The sequence below is a fragment of the Grus americana genome, chromosome 9, assembly GCF_028858705.1.
Source record: "Grus americana isolate bGruAme1 chromosome 9, bGruAme1.mat, whole genome shotgun sequence".
Taxonomy (NCBI): domain Eukaryota; kingdom Metazoa; phylum Chordata; class Aves; order Gruiformes; family Gruidae; genus Grus; species Grus americana.
This window is the reverse complement of record NC_072860.1, coordinates 21,696,698-21,718,213: the sequence shown is the minus strand read 5'-3', so window position 1 is coordinate 21,718,213 and position 21,516 is coordinate 21,696,698. Positions and strand designations below refer to the sequence as shown.

The following is a 21,516-nucleotide window of genomic DNA, read 5'->3' as shown; positions in this document are numbered from 1 at the left end:
ATAAATACGGAGCTCAAATCTTATGTTTGCTTAGACTAAGACCATTCCCCCTGCCCCCGTTCCTTGTATATTTTATTATATTTTTTATATTTGCTGATCACCACGGCCTCTGACAACCTGTCAGCCTAAAGTATCTGTCAAGTCTGTGTGTACACTCCTTAGGTATTTACATAGAGAGCTTGTGTCTTTTTGTTGAAAGGCATAGCACTTCTATGGCAGTGGAACAATGAATAATAATGTTGCAAAGAAATGAGATAATCAAGAAAACTTGGTGGAGTGTCAGGCAGAGGACACTCAGTGCAGTAAGATGTCCTCTCTTTTTGAAAATGTTTGATTTCTTCAGGTCCATGTCTAGAACTCAACCTAATCTTCATATTTGATGGATGCTGCTGATACTAGATGTACCCAGTAGTAAGGATGCAGAGTTTCCTAGCATAGCCTGTGATGCTACCTCCAAGATTTCCAAATCTAAGAGAGTCACTCACTAAAAGCAGAGTTTGTGTCTTTGGTCTTTGAAAGTAAAGTCCAAAAAAGGCACATGAGGGCTCGGGCTGTCATTTCTGCTCCAGTTAGGTGGTTTTTATTCTTAATGGACCATTGCTTAAGGATCAGTTGTGTCCAGACTGACAGTTCTTTTAACAATTCTATAAAAGAATCAAAGTCAACTTGTGTAAAATCTTTCATTTAAGAGTTTCATCTTAGCTTGCCAAGTTTATCCTGTCCACTAAGGCTGTATGCAACTGCCACCACTATTTATGGAACTGTTACAAGGGCCATTGTGCTAAGTCTCGTAGATGTAACTAAGTCAATTGAGTAATAAGTAGGTGAAAAGTAATGATTTCAAAACCAATCTGTGTTTTCAAGACGTCCAGCAGTTCTTATTGCTCATTTGTGCAAGTTAAACTTCTTCCTTTTGCTTCTTTTTATCATGAATACCAAGGTGTGACATTAACGCTTCATTGGGCTAAAAAATTACAACAAATCAATACCTTATAATGCACAGAATAAAATAACTTGCTATAAGCAGTGATATATTGTGCACTCTGAATTTGCCATAATGAAATGAAAGAACAATCAAAAGATGCTTTTAGCACCACGCCGAAAAGTCATTTGCATCGCTACTAATCTCATGCCACTCAAGTTTTTGTTGTTCACCAGAATAAATGTTTTCCTTTCAGATTGAGATTTGTTATATACATTCCTGACATAGGTAGAGTCTACTGGATTTATTTCTCTTTTGCTGATAAACTGCAGCAGATTCTCAGGTGTCAAAATTCACATGCCCTAAGACTCTAGTTTCTAGAGATACGTCTAGTAGGAAAATTAAAGTCCTTATTAAACCTCCATGTGTAAACAAGCTGCTCAATGGATTTACAGAGGACAAGCATTAAAGATGCAAATATCCTGCTAATCTTAAACAACGACATGGGTAAACATGTAGTGCAATGTCATCTGAAAAAAAACCCCCATACCTAGCCCAGAGTTTTCACAGAAGACAGTAATTCTGTCTCATTGTATCTTTGCAGATTAGATTTTTCATTTTGAACTCTTCATTTCTGGCTTCAAGTAGAAAATATGCCTGTATAATTTGTTGTAATGTTTGAGACTATTTTAGTGACCTGAACCAAACACATGGAATATATTTTTTTCCTGCATTGTCTTATGTGGAGCAGAGAGTGATTTGATATGGTGCTGATGATCCTTAGTGTGGGAAATACTGCAATAATTCATGTTGCACTAGCAGTAGTAGATAACGTTCTGTCTCGTATTATCTGCCATGTGCAATTTGTAAATACTATATTAGAATGGTGTTGGGGGAGAAGGAGAGAATTCTGTGCACTGATTTTAGAATAGCATACCTCTGATTTTGCCATTCAGTCAGAATAAATGAATTCTTGTCTTAGTGCACAGCAGTGATTTTCCATCTGACTTTTCACCCTATTATCTTGTACCTTTGAAAATTTGCATCTCTCTTTCTTCTATAATTGTTCCACATCTTATAAATGGAGTTACACTTTGTGGTATTTGTTGTTTCACTTTCTAATCTTTCATTGGTGTTTCTTGGCTCTGCAGTTCTTGTTCAGCTCCCTTTTCTCTGATACGCATTCGTCCGAATGTATTTTTTACACCTAAAATGTCATCCCATTTTCTTCTACCTTCTTCTTTCAAACTCAGCAATGTTTCTGCAATCTGATTGTAATTTATGCAAGTGTAAGTTAGAGATGATGAACTCAAATATTCAGGACAGAAGCAATGACACATAGCTTCAGTATGACTTGCTTCATCATAGCTCACTTCATGAACTACTAATGGCAAAAAAAAAAATCACAGAAAATGTTCCAAGGATGGTTTCATGTTCTTTCCAAGAATGTGGGGAGACAAAAAGAAGTTTCATGAGATAGATGGACAGTGGCAGCTATGCACTGTCAAAAGATCTGAGATGCTGTTCAGTGCTTGGTAAATCTTCAGTTAATGATGATTTTCCTCCCAGTCTTTGGTAGCAGACACTGAATGAAAGTATTAGGTTCTTGGTTTATACGCTTCTCTAAATAGTTGTGTGTCTGGTGACCAGGATTTATAAAAGTGGTGACAATCATGAGTCAGTATCCAGAGTTTTTACAGTACAGTCAAAAGTGTTATTTATCACAAAACTGAATAGACTGAGTCATCTCTGCTAGTCACCCCGATTAGAAAATAATTGATAAGAATATAAGGGCAATTCTTAACTGCCGGGTTATTTTTTTCTAATCCTAAAACCAGAGACAAACCAGTTAGTTACTGGCATGACAAGCAATGATGTGAATTTAAACTAGGTTGGTACAAGCTAAGAAATATTTCCAGTCAAATCTTGAACACTAGATTCTAATAGCACTTATATAGCTATCGCTGTCTTTAAAAAAATGCAATAACATGTTCAGTTTAAAATCAAAATATGAGTCAAATTCATACATCCAAGTCACTAGCAGTATCTGGAGTAACAGCCTTGATATAAGGTGCACTGAATGTATTTTATTCACTGTATTCCTTATAAACGTTGTACCCAACTGTTACGGGGGTATAGCATGGGTGGGAGGAAAAAAGGAACTTTCTTCTCTCTTGAGCAGCTACCAGAAGCCAACATAATTAAGATCACTTCCTATCCACTCAGATGGTGCAGATACTCAAAATGGGATTTGAGGGACTGGGACGAAGATAACAGTCATGAATCTGCTCATTCAGTGGATCAACATAATGTAGTATTGGAATAAAGCAGTAACTCTGAATAGCATGAGAAGCTTTCCCCAGGATACCTTTTTCACCAATGCAGCTCCCCAGGACAGGTATAGTTAGGAAAGTTTAGGAACAGTTTAGTTCGTGATGGACCTGTAGGAACAATATTCTAGCAGCATGAGCATTTTCTGTGCACTGGGCACCTTTGGGAAGGGTTCTGACCTAGTCCTCCCAGCCCCTGTGGGGGTGATTGAACAGCGCTGTGGTTATTCGTTCTCTAGGCCAGAAAGATAGAATTTCATCCGCTGGGCTATTGACTTTAACATTTATCCGCATGTGGAGCAATACATTTATCCTAGCATACATCGGTAGCAATTACTAGTTTGATAATGCTCTTACAAATTCCTGCTATGGTTATTATTTTTCTCATGACTGATAATCATGCTGAATTATACCCTTTCTTAATACTGAGAAGATGCAATAAAGTGAGTGTAACTCACGCTCAAAACAGCTGATCCATCTGAGCGGCAATTCAAATGTTTTTTCCTTTGGAATCACCGGTACATGTAATGACCATCAAGTAATGCCTGTATTTGTTGTCTTGTAAATTTTTACTATTTAAAGAGCATTTGCTGCATAAATACTACTGAATTAGCCATCTGCAGAGATGTAATTATGGTTGACTTTAAAGCTTATTTAAACAGGGAACATGAAAAATCTTTTCATTACACCTGCAAAAGCAGAAAACCACTATAATTAGGGATTATGTCATGGCTGGAAACCAGCTTTCTCACTTCCCTGATATGAATGGTAAACCTGGGTGCACATACCTTAATTTGTTTTCCCTGTATGTACTTCTCATGAATTTTCTTCCATCCTTTTAATTAGATTGATTTGTACACTTATAGACTTCTGTCTGTAGTATGCACCGATTGTGTTCTTGATACAGTAAATATTATTATGTATATTTTAATTTAACACATCATTGGTGGCCCTTAAGACAAGACTTCATCCAGGATGTACAATTCCTCATGCTTTCCACCAATGTGCATGGTCTTGACCTTGCAAAGAATCTGGGGTTTTTTTTGTATACTGACATTTATTTGAATTAGAGGTTTTAGCCCATTTCACAGCGGTTGTTCTGCTAACTGTAAAAATCTTCTCACTGAGGGCTATTCAGTGAGCTCAGTGCAGAGCTATCATGCCAACGCCTAGCAAGTCTTCCAATTAGGATACAGTTTCCATTCATTTTCCCTTGCTGGCAGATCTCACTCAGGTCTGTGCTTGTGGTGCTAAATAGGCCAAGAATATTTGGTTTCAGAGAAAAATAGCCTATGATCTCAGCTATATAAAGTATTAGATTTTGAATTTATTAAATATGACAGAAACTTAATATTTTATACATTATTTCATTTTTGTTATAAACAATAGGGTTGATAACATTTTTTAGATCCAAAAATATATGGTTCCACGGTTTTGGTCTTAACAGATAAGAACCACTCATGAATGTTGAAATATTAGCCAGGAACATTTCTTGAATATAGTACAAAAATAAGTGGAATTCATTGGAAAAATAGCTAATATGCAATACTCCCCCCTACTAACATATTACCCAGGAAATAGGGCTTAGAAGTTTGGTGGTGAGATCATTAACAGGAAAATTGCCTTAACTGGGATAAAGAAGGTGTTAATTTTGTGCATATGCATGCCATTGAAAGGTCATAAAAATATAACTTTAGGCATTTCTTTAAAGAACATATTATGACATAATTAATTTTTTATCCATAGTTAACTCTTACAGTAATGTCCATTCTGATTTTGGCTATGATGATAATGGTCTCACATCTCATGGTATGGAGTTACTTAAGGTGATAAACCTAGTCAGGATCAGAACTGGACATCAAGGTCAAGCCAATTTCCTGCATCAAACACTGGACACTGCTGCTTTGTTTAGAAATGATATTCCTCCTTAGGAATCAGATGTTTTACATGATTTCTAAATAAAAATCCCTATGAAGCCTTCAGAACTTCAGCTGTGAGCCATTTAAATAATTTTATTAATTCACTTCCCTCAAGTCCTTCAAAATAGTAGCACATCTGCTTTGAATTTAAATATTTCAGACTGAGACATCTTTAAAAGAAAAATAGTTTCCTCCAAATTATTCAGCATAAGCATATGTTTCTTTCATTTGAAAAGCAAGTGCAGTATAAATGAATCAAAGAACAATATGCCTACATTTGTTACCAATGGCTACCTTATTTGAAATTTAACAAAGAATATTTCATACCAGTTGCTGCCAGCAAATAACATTTTAAAATACAGTTATATTAACTTTTTTTAATGCATCATCACTCTTAATTATAGATGCAAGTCCTTGTTCCAAGAAATTACAAAAAAAAATATTGAAGGATTTTCAAGAAATTTTTACATTTCTATGGAGCATATATCATTCTCTGATCAGCTCCATATAGGGTTTGAGAGCTCTATGGCAAAGAGTCTGATAGTGTGTTTTGTGGCTTCTTCAGGAATTTCTAGATAAAGTTGCTTAATTAATTTCTATAAAACCCTAGAGAAAATCATGCCTAATTAATTAGAGGACTGCTCTTTAGCAGTGATAAATAATTGCTTGCAACTTCTGAAGAACAAATGCAACCTACTTTTTCTTTTTCTTTCCACTTGTGTTCTGTGAAGTCATTCCATACTGTTGAGGCTGTAGAAATGATTCTTCTTACTGATCTTATTTACTCCAAAGAAAGAAGTTCCCTAAACTCAGCAAATGTTCAACAGGGGAAAAACCGTGAGTCCAAGGTAATGTTGATGTTCAGCCCTTGCAAAAAGGTATTTAATTGAAGCCTGATTTTGCTTAAACTCAGTCTTTAAACTAGTCGGACTTATTAGCTTCATTATTCTTATGTGAGGCTGTTCCAAAACAACAGTCCTCTTATGATTAGCAACTTGCATCAAGCTTCCAGCTTCCATTTGTTCATGCTTATTTTATATTATACTAGAAGCTGTTTTGCTATCACAGGTGATGAAAATATAAAAAAATTGCAGGAAGAAATGAAGTAATTACTGTTTATTTAATGAAAGTGAAAAAGTTTAGCTACAGGTTGTCATAGATACAGTATCCCATTTGAAATCTTTTCCAAGCTATCGCAGAGCATTGTCCTTTTATCAGAAAATCAAGACTAACATTCAGTTAGCTTTATTTTGTGTCAGCCTTTTCTGTTGACAATAATTAATCAACTATCAAAAGAATCAATTTCTTCTATGTTTCAGAACAGAAAGTGAATGTTTTCTGTGAATGTAGAAATTTGGTCATAAAAATTCCCCAAACAACCTTTACTCGGCTTGATTTCTTTAATAGACCTTCCAATTTCTCTTTAGGATTCTGCATGCTCGTACATGCAAACTGGAATTTAGCAGATGAATCCTGTAACGATCACCAAGATAGGTTTAAAGGTGGGAAGGTCTGTAGTTAAGGTTAGGATGGGTGTTCATAGAGTCAAGTCTGATAGGGTCACCTGTTTAGGTGAAGTTTGTTGGGAGTGGTGAGAGCTGGCTGCTCCCTAAAGGAAGGGGAGCCAAGCATGATACCATGGCTGGCAGGGCAGTGGCTGCTCCAACCAGGCCTATAGCGCCCAAGTGATGCAAGCAGAGGAGGCCTGGGAGTGGCAGTCAGATTCAGCCAAGAGCCTTGGTCATCAGGGAAGCCCACGGTGATGCAAGTCAAGCCAGGAAATAGTCTGCAGATCAGGGTCTGGATCAACTGGCTGCATGGCAGCAACAGAGCTGGAGACAGGCATACCTAAGATGTAACTGAGGCCAGGACAGAAGACCCAGGGCTCAGGTGAAACAGGGCTCCTGGGTCTGTGAGCAGGGGGTGTGGGTAGTGGCCCCAGGTAAGGCTGGTCAGGGCCAGTAAGATGTATGAGGGCACTCAAGGCCTTGCCAAAGATCTAAGGCTGGCAAAGTGCATCAAGCTGAAACTTACGCTAGAGTTAGGGTTAGGCTTTAGTGATAATTCAGTAAGAGATTAGTGTGGTTTATGACAATGCATTCATTACCTTCAAAAAAGTACTATAATCAAAGATAACTGTAGGGAAATAAAAGATAATATATCTTGTAACCAGCTATCATTCGAGTTTGGCTTTTCTTTTACCTTTGTTTATTTGGCAGGCAATCAAGCCAAACCAAGCCTAAAGACACCTCACAGAGCTGCCAAAATCGGGATTTATTTTTTTAACAAGCCCTATTCTAAATTGGCCTCTCAGAAATGAATTCAGACTTGGAATAATTACCTCCTTGTAGTCCCAACAGGATTTTGTTAAATGCAGACTTACCATAACCTCCATTCGACTCAATTAGAGGTGTCGTAACTCCTGTCTCTTATGCAAGATAAAGTTCTATCTGACAGGGACAGAATTTCTCTGGTTTACCACTGTCACATAACGATGCCTCTGAAATGCCTTTCAGTTGGTTAGACTTTATTTAGGTTTGATGTCTAGATTACCTGTAGCTTATCAGCTGCTGAGACCATGCAAATACCTATCTTCTGTTAGACTTTCACCTTCTAGTGTACATGATTTAAATGTGTCACTCTCTGTAACACATACCTGTAGAACAATTTGCAGTCCTATAAAGGAGAGCACTATGTGAAAGCAGTTCATGGCTCTTAAAAAAGGGTAGGATGTGTATCAAACAAAAGTTAGGAGCAACACATTACAAATAAAGGATCCTTAAATATGACCTGCTGAGCTTGTGAGCACTTAGGACAGTGAAGTAGACTGACATTTACAGGTAAATTGCCCTAATAGGTTGGCTGCCATATCCCCATCTTCCCTGGTCACCTGCATGTTGTTTGATCACATGGCCCCAGAGCCAGTGACTTCCACCGCTCGATCCAGCAAGAAATGAGCAATGTAGAAAGAAGTTTTTCCTCTGGATCAGCCATAACGACATGTAATGACAGTTACCACTGCATAAATTTTGTCTTGATAAAAGTTAGTCTTACATTGCTAGCAGCAATAATTTTATAATTATAAACCTTCTGCCACAAGAGTGCTGTGAGACAAAATAGGTAAGATAAAATAACTGTATGAGGGTGTCAAAAAAGTTTAAAAAAATAAAAAAGGGAGAAAAGAGAAGCACTGTTGGAGATCAAAAGCATAAGGAGCCCAGAAGAAGAAGGGAAGCTTTCTGCACCCTCACCATAAAATATTCTGAGGTACAAACTAGTGTAAATAAATTAGTATAAATCAGCTCATGCACTTTCCAGGGAAGAAGAATTTCTAATATTTTTATGTCCTACAATATTATAGTCTCCTTGCTTCAGTTTACTGAGGCTGATTCTTTTTTTTTTTTGGAGGCATTTTACCTCTTTCAGTGGTACTGCCTGAAGTTATTAATTAGGTTTTCTACTTCAGCATTATACTTTTCAGGTCACTGTGATGTGTCGTTCAAACAACCCCATTAAGATGAATGATGTGTGTTGTAATTTCATTAGTGTCATCAAGAATGTATTGCACTTTTCTGTTTAGGTGTCTCTCTTTGTTTTGTGTGGGTCAGGCTGACTGTGTGAATTATATTTATAAGACCAAAATAGTTAAAGATGAAGGTAGATACTTAAGCAATTAGGCCAGAGGCTGGAACTGTTGTTTTAGAGGTGTAGGCTGCAAAACCAATTTGTATTAAGGAATGTTTAGGTAATTGAATTTCACAGTATAAATTAAAGTCTCTTGGTATAATTATGCATGTTGTGGTCACATAGTGCTATCTTGTGCCAATGAAATGTCTGGGTTTTATTTTTCAGTCCATGTGTAATCTTTAATGAAAACACTTTTCTGACTTGTAAAGGCTTGGAAGTAATAAACTGGACTAGCCATTTTTTCATTTGATGAAGCTTGGACAGAGATAAGAAGTAAAATTGTATAAATTGACTCTCATGAACATGCATAAAGAGAGAAGTCATTTTATGCAACAAAGAGGTGGCATGGCTTGCCAAGCAAAGATAAGTGGAAAATATAAGACCCTGGTGAGAATTCCTAGCAGAAAATCTGAAAAAAACAGGTGCTGTATAATGTTACTTATTATTATTTGCATACATAAGAAGAAAAAATAGGTTCTGTCATACTATGCAATCAGCTATGCTGAAGTCTTATTATGATCACAACAGTTAAGATATTCTTTTAAATTATGACAGCAGACTGCTTGTCTCTCTCATCAGACAACTAAGCTGTTCTCATTAGACACTGATTTGTACTGTAGTCACGTGGGATGGGCTAGGAATATTTGTCTTTTACAGTGGATCACCTGCCTGTGGATTTCCTGTGGAATCACCTGTGATTCCAAAATCACAGCAGTAGAGTTATGCCATATTAACATCCTTGTATGTCAAGATAAACCATCTTTATAGCCTGTGTGCCATGTTTAGAGCACATTTGAAGATGGGATAGGGGGAAGATCTGTTCCTATTCACCACAAACGTTTTCTCAGAAGTCCGTAAACATTCCGGTCTTCAGGTCATCCTCTCTAAAGAGTGATTTCTAGCAGTCTAAGTTAGTGTTGCTCTGCTGATGGTTATTGTCTTATGACATTTTTATTAGTTGACATTACCCCCAATAAAGGAATAGAAGAATCCTAATATAGACCGAGATGTCAGTGTTCTAGGCATTTGGAGCAGAATTCAAGCTCAGTGAAACTCTCCCAGTGACCAGCAACCAGATAGGACTGTCACATGCCTCCTGAGAGTAGAAAGTAATGTGATTATCTCTAGCATTGCCCCTGCTGTTCAAGGGCTTTGAGGGGTTGTGAACAGGCTTCTCTCTCCCTGTGAACTATGGAAACTATAGAGGAGAGTTCTTCAAAAGCCTGGTTCTGCTCACACTGATCTCAGCAGGAGTCCCTGAATTGATTTCAGAGGGAGCAAAATCAATCCTTACTTTGAAAACTACAGTATTTCCCATAGCACAGCCTATCCTTAAAATCCAACCAACTAAAATTTATCTGGTTCTCAACATACACAGTTTTCATTTACTATGTGACAGAAATGCTTTAGGGATAGTCCATAATATAGCTTTAGTCACCTTTGAGTGTAAGCTGCATCATAGTCTCAAGGAACAGCAGTATCATCTCAGAACTGAGGAGGCAGGCAGTTGTCCTCCTCTGGCTGCCACAGTGCAAGCTGAAGAAGTTAGTGCCACAGCTCCTTGTTACTGTCCTCTTGACAGAGGTTTCTGTCCCCGCTGAGCTTGTCTTGCAAGTGGTCTTAACCTGTTTCAGTCTAAATAGTCAGTGATGACCTACTATTTAAACTATGTAAGCTATTCTTCTACTGTAGTATTGGTTTTAAACCATTTCCCTCCTCTGTTTAAAACTATTATGTATTGCTTGAAATGGCTAGATGTATTGGTGTCGGGATAAAAAGCTTACCATTCCTATTGCATATTGCTGGGTTTGGATGTATACCTAATGTAGGAAGGTAAAAACATAAAGGCTGAAAAACTTTGTTATGAGGATAGGAGATATTTCATATCTTCAAAAAACATTGCCCCTCATTCAAAGCATCTTTTCAAACTGAAAACATAGCAGAAGATTGTAGATGTTCTGTGGTGTCATTTATTGGGCTACTGCATTACCATTCCCCCTTGTAGACTGGCAATTAGATGACTCGTAATAAAATACACTTTGGTGGTCATCTGTCTTGTAGGTACTCAGCAGTTTTATTATTAATTTGGAGTTGCCATTGGGCCTGTTCCATCATGCACTTAGGTTACAAACGGAGTATCTAAGTTGTCCTGCTTTCTTGCTGGTTTCATTCCGTGAAACAATTTCTCCCCTGCCCTGAACACCTGCCTTGTATTTAAGGATAAGGTCCTGCACCAAATCACATGTAGCTCTCCTGTTTCAAATTTCACTCACTTCTGTTTACAATCAAAGGAGCTCCTGGGTGGAGATTTATGATATTTACATGCTCTTCTAATTAGGATAATGATTACACCTGCTTTTAGATAACATTTATAGCCTGCTTCAAAGTCTCATTGAAATCACTAACTAGCTTTGAATTCTGAGCCTTCAACACCTCATATAGATAACATTTCCAAGGAACCAGACGTTATCTTTGCATGTGTTTTTATACAGGCCGTTAAAAAGTCTTGCAGATATTATAGGAAAACACAGAGTTTCTTTCATAAGGGTTTAGCTGTACATTCCATTTATTTCCTTCCTCAAGTACGTGACATTAAAGATGGGTTGCTCTTGTTCTGATGCCACAAAGGATTATTGATGAAATAAAGGCTCTGCTGAAGGCAATGAGAGTTTTACCATTGACTTCAATGCAGCTAGAATTTCACCTCTGAAGTGTGAAATAAATAACAGGAGCAGACAGAAAAAAAAAAAATAATCCATGCCTAGGGTCCACAGTAATAACCAAACTTTTTTTAGAGGGGAATAAATGAAATCCAGCTGAGATCTGAAATACTTCATGAGGGGTATGATAGGGCTCATGATTTTGAATAAAATCTTGAATGGTCAAAGAAGGACGTGAGATTTCTTTGACAGATTTTGTGAATGTTTCAATGTATGTACACCTAGATCAATGAACAGATGCAGTTTACGAAGGCGTAATAAATATGCAGTTGTCTTTCCGTTTGCCATGGGTCAGCTTTCATGCGTATAATATGTAAAGTGTGCCTGATACTTGCAGGTTTTCTTGATGATTTCTGATGAATTGTTTTGAGTAAAAAGTTTACCATTCTCCATTGTTCTCTTTTAGAAATATTCTCTACAGACTAGATGAAAGGACAAGCCAGTTTTCAGTCCTGCTAGAGGCACTGGAGCACTGCAAACTACATCAGTCAAATGAGACCATTCAAGCAGCCTTGTCAGAGGTGCTGAACAGCATCAATTCAGCTCAGGTTTACTTCAAAGCAGGACTTGATGTGTTTGAGACTACCTTAGCTGGAAAGAAATGAAAGGATTCTCTGCATTCTAAGACGTTTGTTTACAACTCGCTAAACAAAAGTTCGACTTGGACCAGAATTTCTCTGAGGATGAAACCTTTCTCAACTTTTTTTTCAGTTGGCGCTTAAAGGTACTGCAATGCGTGTTTTTCTAAATATAAAACAGTCTTTTGCACTGTTCACAGTATATCTCAAATGTCTGTTTCTGAATGTATAAAACATCATGGGAGGGAATAACACTTAAGATATGATTTTTAGAAGGAGATCTGCTGTATTTTTGTATGTAAAATATATTTTTAGGACTAAGAGCTCAATCTTGCAAAGTACCGAGCATGTCCTGCAATATGCTGAAGACCTGGTTCTGAGACACCCCAGATGTATACCCAGGTGAATTTTCCATGCCTGGTCTGTCAGAAAAATGTGACTTAAGTATACTCCTGTGTTTCTTAACTTCCTCAGCAATCTCATATTCTTCCTTACTCCTTTCAGAGTAAGTAGTTGAAGGATGTGGCGTTTCCTTAGGTATCCAGTGCTGGAGTTAATCAGGAAACGCACAAAACACCCTTACTAGTGCAATCCAACACCTTTACTCCTGTGGAACAATAAATACCTCAATTCTGAGAATACAGATAAACTTTGATTATCCCATTTCTGTATGAAAAAGAGTTGTTTTCTCTAGTAATTCTTGGAGAGAAAATTTTTGTGATGATTTCAAATTATTTGAAAAGTAGTTACACTTGTACAAAGATACTTTGATTCTTTATGTTAAATAAAAGAACTGCCTAGTCTTTTAAGGCTACAGGCCTTATGAGCTTATATATCGTCAAAACAGCCCACTTTAAGGTCTCCCTAAATTTCCAGAGAGCAGTAAATGAAAACAAGACCTCAAAGTTCTAGGAACATTTTTGGGATTCCACCACTTGGCCACACCACCCACTGGTCCAGGCTGGATCGTTTCATCAGTAGTGGCCAGCATATAGGAACTGGATTGTTGTCAAAACAAGCACAAGGAAAACATAAATTCATTCCCTACTGCAGAACCAGGAATTCACCTCTGAAGGCACAAGCTGATGAAGCATATTGCAGGGGTAGAACTCAAATCTGTTTTGCATTGGTGGAAGCCCTGTACAAAGACCCTAATCACACCATTACCTTGTTGGCCTGAAGTAATCTGTGAATGAAAGGATCAGGATGTTCAGTGTCCTAACCTCTAAGGGGATAATATACACACTTGAGAACTGCAGGTCTTAAAAATATAAACAATTGAAATTGTTAAGCCCTATTGGGTTTAGAGTTTTACAATCTCAGATGATTCTGGGGTTAGAGCTTAAAAAATTAATTTTATATAGATACTTAGAATTGAAATATAATTTATTTGATGAAAACGTTAAATGTATTGTTGCCCAGTTTGCCATGGAAACATTACAGAAACATTTAAGTTTACAATAAAAATGGAAAAAGTATCTGTATTAATGTAAAAAAATTGCCTTCTGGAAAATTTCAAAGTGCACAATTTGGTGAAAGACTTTTTAAAGTGTGTGTTCACACAGCAAGAAATGAGAGTTGTTTACAGATCTGGGTTTCTGTTTCCAAAAGTCCTTGGCAAATGGGCCTCTGTGAGCAATGACCTGGGACTGGGTACACACAGCTATGTTGTTGCTACATTTCTTTGCAAGTTATCATCATAACATGGGCAAAAGCATCCCGAGTCTGACCAGAGGTGGAGCTATGCAGTTGTACAGCTACAACCAAAGTGGGAATATGTTCAACATCAGTCAGCATGACTGCATGAACTTAGACATGGTTATCTCCTATTTTTACTTGGCATCTGATAAGCAAGAGTATATGATTATTCTTTTGCTAATGCTGGTACCAATTCTGTTTATTGCAGAGAGAATTTGACTTCTGAAGAGTAACATTTTTTATGATACTACAATGTCATTCATCTCCTTGTTTCCATGGGTTTTATTATTGTAATACTTAAATGGTTGGAATGGTCACATTTGAGTTGTATGTTTATTTTGTGATAGTATTTGGGGAGGTACTGTGCACATTACATTTGAATTGTATTTTCTAATAGGGACTACTCTTCTAACAGTTTGTTTATTAATATATTTTCTTTAGAGTGCTGACTCGCTGTGGAGCCAACGTCTATGGTCTTAAATGATATAGGGTCAGGTGCCATTATGAGACCAAAAATAGAGACTAACGCTTCCTTTAACTCTGCCAGGTGAATTTAATAACTGCTTCCTCAGTCTCAGTATGTACATTCCACCAAAACCACCTCTAATGTAACCAAAGTGTACTCATGCAAAATCAGTGAGATCTGTTGGGAAGAGTTTCCCTCATGTATGATTTCTCAACCACGTAATTCCTCACTAAAACATTTATCTTGTTTTCTCATGAATGTCCTTCTATAACCGCTTTAAAACCACAGACTTCAAAATACTCCACACAAAAAGCATTGCTACTATAAATGCCTATCTATTCTAGAGACAATCATATGTTCTTGTTGGTGAGATGAATCAGATGAGCTATTTAGGGACTTAAATGCATTGATTTCAATGTCATCTCACACTTCTAGATCTCTAGGCTTTTATTTCAAATGTTCAGATCTTACATATAAGCGAGTGCTCAGTGATAATATTTGCACCATTATAGCTTTGGAAAAGGCACTTTTGAGCCATATCCTTCCATTGATTTTTAAATCCTACCTATTGACTTCAAAGAATTTATAGCAAGTTAAGGTCCTAAATACCTGGTATGTTTCTAACATAGAATTTTTGCCCAGCCAACTGTGGAACATCAGCTAAAGGAAGGTGTTAGTAAATCATAGTAGCTTACCCAGATTGAATTTATTCCTATATTGTGTTGAAATAAATGGAGCGCCCTTAAAGGCAGAAGTATGTTTGCAAATTGCATGAATGATACTAAAAATTTGTTACCTTTTCAGAAACATCAGCTGCCAGAGACAATATAACAAATGCATTGATTGCTAAGTAATCTAGAGTCATGCTCACAGTGACCAGAAAATCCCTGCAGCTTGAAATATTTGTATGTTGAGACAGTTGATAATAAAAGGCTAATAAGATTTTATTAGTGCATATTTTAAAGAGTCCATAAAGAAGCTAAAGTACAATCAACTCAGATGAATAATAAGTAAATGGGAGCTGGGTTTTGAGTACTAGCCTTAAAAAAGGCAGTGAATTGCTTTTATCATCCAAGAAAACAGTATTTGTGTGAATACGCAAGCACACAAATACGCAAACACCTTGTATCTTCAAAACATTGTACAAACACTAATTTACTTCCAGTGATATGACACATCTACATAAATATAGATGAAAATAATGACTACATGAGAAAATTAACAAACGCTTTACACTGCCTCACTTACCTTTTAGGAAACTATTTCAGTCTAGAGGTGTAAAAGGTGGCACCTCAGCTGACCTCAGTTCTCGCAGCAGTAGGTGGACACATCTACTATGTTAAATCTCTCGTGAATCACACCTCTGGAGGTCATCTAGTCCAACCTCCCTGCTCAGGCAGGATCACTTGGAGCCAGTTGCCCAGAAGGGACTATGATCAGATTATTTTTGAATAGTTTGCAGGGATGGAGATTCCACAACCTCTCTGGGCAGCCTGGGTCAGTGCTTGGTCACCCTCACAGAGATAAAGTGTTTCCTTCTTCTGTAGATATAGTTTCTCCAAATCTCTTGCTATATTTCTTAGTTGTTAAATTATTGTAATTTGTTTACTTGCAAACATTCAAAAGATCACCATCATTTCATTCAGTGAAAACTCTTGGCCAAGGTCTCTAGGATTTCACAGTTAATATGTTGGAAAGTTTGTATAAGGAGATTGGTCTTTCAAGCCATGGGGTTTATTTTTAAGTTGTAGAGACTAATGTCTTTACCTTTTGAGATCACAGGATTTCTATCTACATTAAAAGAGTGATTGAGAACAAAAGATGTATTAGAAAATGCAGGGAGGAAAAATACCCATCAGCATATGCATAGCTATGTGCTATGAATGTGTCTGTTTTAACCAAACTTTGGGAGCTCAGTGCAATTCTATGGCTTGTGTTGTGCAGAAAGTCAGGCAAGATAATTGTATGGGTCATTCTGGCTTTAAAAGCTATTAAATACTATAAAAATAGTTACGTCTAGGCCTGTATTCCCAAGGGAGCAGTTAAGAGTTTCCTCAAAAGCCTTGTGTTGCAAGCTGTTATCTGTTACTCAGAAATGGGTACCTCTGACATACATTACAGTTGCTATCTCAGGAAACAAGCATATGTGGAGGATGTTCTTTCCCTTTAGCACTCTATAACATTTTAGCAGTATTCTGCTAGTCACAGAAAGGTGAGTGATAGGAAACAAATTAATTTTAAGATGTTTGGGACCTGAATTTTGAAAACAGGTAGCCTTATGCAGAACTAGAAAAGTTCAAAATATAGTAAGGTGTCTTCTGTTGGAGGTCTAAGTCTACAAAACTTGGGATAGAGACTCCAGTATGGCAAGTAAATGTCTCAGAAATATAGAATACACAATTAATTATTGTCTATTAAAGGTTATATTAATGGTAAAAATTACTTGCCTACCAATGCAGGGATAGGATTTCATCACCCCAGACAGTTTTTGGTGGCTTTAAACATCAGACTGTCTTTTCTCCCTCTGCTACCATCTTCTCCAACTCCCTGCATTCAACTTTTTTCACATCCTCATGCCATGTCATGACTTTCCCCATTTCCTCACCACCTTTTTCTCAATCATTCCCACTAGTTTTCAGTCTCCATTCTGGTTCCTTATTACTTCTTACCAACTATCACTTCTTAGTCTCCCCTTTAATTCACCAACCACCAAGTTAATCCCTCTCTTTTCTCCCTCTGCAGTCAGTCATGCCTTTTGTTCCCCATCCGGTGCCAGTTTCGTTAGCCAGTCATTTCCATTTTCCTATTACATCAGTTCCCTGATTTTCTGCCACCTGTCCTGGTGCTATGAGACTTTTTCCCAATGTGCTTCATCTGTCCACCTCTAGACCTTCCCCTCTGTGTTTGAATCTGTTCAACTTCTTTGCCCATTCTGCTTGGGCATGGTGGAAAATTGCAGGGTGATAGATCAACTCACCTCCCTTAAGTTTAGATTCTTATTCCTGCTACAGCTGACCATAATAAAGAGCTGAAAGTCATGGAAAAGTCCTGCTCAGACCCAAATGGGTAAAACATAAGGAGACATCATCCGTTAAATTCAAAGTTGTCTCTTCTGAGTATGTGCAAACAGCAATTTTTCAATTATAACTTGATTGAATGGAAGCAGATTTTCTTGGGGCCTGCAAAGTTTTTTTTCTTAGCTGCTTTGTCTCTAATATTTGGACCAGGACATTCCTTCAAAAATAGCAGTGTGGGCAGGTGATAATCTTGAAAGTTTTGAAATAAACTTTTTGAAGTTGGATGAATAAGAAATGATAGACAAACTTAATCAGAGCTGGCACTACCTACTACCTGCCTACAAAATAAAATAAGCAGTATGTAAGCATGTAATTTTTTTCTGACCTTGTGCATGCCATCCAGTACCTTTCATTACATGATGGCTACATACGAAAGTTATGCGTGTAAATATCCGAGTATGAAAAGATGGTTAGAGCAGAAGCAAAACTTGGTTACTGTATTGCAAAGTTTAAGTGATTAAGGATGATAAAGACTCAAGCCATATGCACAAATCTGCACTTGAACATGCACACTTGAACACAGGAAGTGCCTAAAAATAATGAATACTCATCTAGGAAGCAAAGGATTTAAGAATATCTAAATTAGACTTTGTTTACTAAAACTACGGTGCTATCAAACCAGACATTTTTTCTTCCTGATTTTAATCCCATTGCCCCTGGTTATTTATGCTATTGCTCATACACACTTGTCATAATTGGAGACTATGTATTCCTGCAGATTTAGATTTACTGAAAGATTATGTTCCCCCTCAGTTTTACTGACCTGGTCTGGTTTTTTTTCAGCAGAGTTGACTTTACTGTGACTGCTTATCAGGGTACAATTCCACATGAGTGAGGTCAGCAGAATTTGGCCACTATTTATGGAATTCCCCAAAAGATTTGGTATTAGGACATTGTTTATTTGTGTTTAGTCTATTTAATCTCTCAACATAGATTATTACAAGCAAGGGTATATTTTTGAAAAAATGGACAGATGTCTCTTGGTCAATGTTAAGTAAACCCACAGGGCAGAATATAAATGTGTATGTACAAGTGTTGTATTATAATCTAGTGTTAACTTAATAGTTATTATAAATGTTGGCACGGATTAATGCACACATTCTCTTATGAGCTTCACAGATTGAAATTAATACAAGAGCTTAATTTAAGAAATGTAATCAGAATGTAGGTGTGGAACAACTTTTTTTGCTGTGTAAATGTAGTATATGCTTACTTGTCTGCCTAATCCATTTGGTTAAAAAAGAGTAGGGTTTTGTTTAAGCTACTTTTCTCTGATTTATTTTCCAACAAGCTTTTCAAAATGAAGTCTTGCTCTTTATTTTTCTTTTAAATGTGTGCTATCTTTAGTGTTTATGGAAAGCTTATCACATGTTAAGACAGCGTAATGTCTTCTTGTCTGATCATTCCTGGATTATGTGATAGAATTAAAAGTGGTATTTCAAAGCATGGTCTTTGGAAGAACGTCCTTTACTGACCAGTTAATTGTATATGAGATTATATGCTTGAGTGGCTGTCTTTAACCATGCAGTGGTATAGGTATGCAATATGATGCTTCAAGGCACTAATTTAATAGACTTTTTTTTTTTAATAGTATTGCAGAGACCTGCTAATTTTCCCCCACTTGAAACTCTTCTCTCCTGAGCATATTGGTAATATAGCAATGTAATACCAAGTTCTGTTAGCACCTGCTACAAGCTGTTCCTACAGGTGGCATGTTAGGGGGTTGTCTGAGCTGTCAGTCTATTTCCACAATTTTTAATTAGTGTCTCTTGTAGCCTCGCTCAGCTTTTATGTAGCACAGTCCTGGTACTGGTCTGAATGACACCAAGGTGAGTTGGATAGGTCTGATGAATGTGTTAGCTTGTGACAGAAACTGCTGTTGCACCCTATCCTTAAAAAGTTATGTATAATACCTGGTAAGTGCTTCCCAAACTTCTGGTGTTTTCAGTCTGTATACTAGGGATCCTGAAAAAGTACTGGAACACTGGAGGTTTTTTCATGCAGTCTCATTTCCTGTTCTCAATAGCTGAAACATCTTGTAGTCTATGAATCCACTAGAGGAGAAATAAGGAGATGCTTAATATTTCATACTTAAAGCAGGTAAGATGAATACAAATTCTCTTCACTTTCCATTTGCAGTTTATGCAAGTTAATATGCAACATACTCTTATCACATATATTATGATTTGGTATTCTGAGACAAATGGAAAATGAATGTGACTCTATGCAGAGGAAGTATAATGAATTCAGGGAGCAGTTCACATTCAAGTATCTTAACTATTTGCATACAGTGAGAAAAAGCACAAGTGAAGATACTTGGAGCAGATATTTTGGGGGGGTTTAGTACAGGTCTGGAAAACAATATTCTTCTGCATAAGGCTAGATTTTAGCATTGCATTAATACCTAGCTGCATGGTAATGAATTGTACGTCCTCATTGCTGTACCTTTGAGGATTAATGTTCAAATGCTGTTTTCAGTGATCGTGTTTGTCTCAATACGAACTATTATATGAACTATTACTTTTATATCATGTAACAACTTACAGAGTTTACCTAATTGGATGGAATATGCAAGTATTTCTGCCTTTTGTATGCAAAAGAGCAGCTGTCAAGTTGTGTTATCTTTGTCAAGCTTTGACATAGAATGTGAGATGCCTGAATGATGACTCCTTCATTCCATCTACTTCTAAATTTTCATGTAGTAAAATCAAGTTGCCACAACTGATAGCTAGTCAATTCAGAATATTAAGTAACTAGGGTTTTGACCATGCAGTAATATAAACTTGACACAGTGATTCCTGGAAACCAATAAATATCATGTTATGTGGAAATGTGCAATGAAATGTTGATTTTTATAACACAGTATAGAAAGTTCAGTCTGAATAAAACAGCTTATTTGCAAAATTAGTTTACTTTGTATCAATTTGTACTTTTATAACATAGTGTAATGAAAAGGTAACATTGGCCATTAACGTAAGTAGATTCTACTTTGATTAAGAAGCACATTTTACTTGTTTGTGCTATGAATATGATTTTTGCAGTCCATGAGAGTGTTTGTACAGAAGGCACTGTGGACTGGAATTCACTAATAGACATTTTGTGAAAGTGGTTGTGAATTAGCGTTTTTTCCATAGTTACATTTTTGCTAGAAATTAAGCTGGAATATGAAGATGTGTATAATGTACGTTGCACTGAATGATTTGGAATTATATTCATTTGTTTTTTGTTGGTTTTGCTTTCTTTTTTGAATTGGTTCCACCAGTGAGCTGTAACATATGCCTCTCAAGCTGCTGATTCAGTAACATAGATCCCAGGGCATTAAAACATAACGGGAGGAAGGAAAAAAGCAAGGCAGAACCTCATAACCTGGGATGTGATAATTTACTGATGGGTAAATTCTGGATTATCCACTTTTTTAGGTGCTGGTATATAGAAAGCCCAGATATTCAGATAATTGGTCTTTCAAGTAGAAATAAATTGTTCTTGTATGTTTTTGAGAATCAAGAATTTGAAAAGTAGGTAGAGACTTAGGATCAAACTCAAAGTATTCAGGATGAGACTCCTAAAAAAAAAAAAAGCAGCTACTGAACAGCCTTAATGCTATCTGAAGAAAGAGACCGGTCAGTTCTGAAAATCTTGATGATACGTAATATTCAGATCATATGAAATACAGATGATCAGGCTTTTTCCTGTAGTTCAGAGGTGCTGAAATCATAAGGTAGTTGTTATCCCATGAAAATATGAATTCCATGTTTTGTTTATAGTATATGAAAACTGGGAGGCTTTTCTGTACTTATAAAGCACTTGAGAGGTGTAATGAAATAGTTTCATTGTAAATGAATGTATATTTCCAAGTTTTATTTCCATTTTGTGTAGGCCTTTTTTGAAACTGCTCTGCTGTTCACCAGATTAAAAGGAAAAAAAAAAAACCAAACAAAAAGCAACCAAACAACAAAACCAATGATACCTTGTTAATGTTTTTAATCATGTCTAGATCATAACCTACTTTGATACATTAGCTATTAGCTCCATAGAAAGTGCAGCTCTGACTAGAGTATCTCATGTAATGTTAAAGACTAACTTGTGAAACATATTCTGAAGGAATATGTTTCCTTTAAG

The 21,516-nt window shown here is 36.7% G+C and overlaps 1 protein-coding gene across 9 annotated transcripts in view; it reads left to right on the top strand.

Moving 5' to 3' along the window:
- The window catches only part of NAALADL2 (N-acetylated alpha-linked acidic dipeptidase like 2), a 491,555-nt gene extending 471,254 nt beyond the window's left edge, over positions 1–20,301 (top strand). For 8 of the 9 annotated variants that reach the window (XM_054835389.1, XM_054835390.1, XM_054835391.1 and 5 more), the window contains one exon: positions 11,985–20,301. In XM_054835389.1, the coding sequence (XP_054691364.1) occupies positions 11,985–12,183 (199 nt within the window). In that variant the 3' untranslated portion in view covers positions 12,184–20,301. The remainder of the gene's footprint in view (positions 1–11,984) is intronic. The other variant, XR_008578279.1, reaches the window with a different exon arrangement.
- Positions 20,302–21,516: the final 1,215 nt, after the last annotated feature.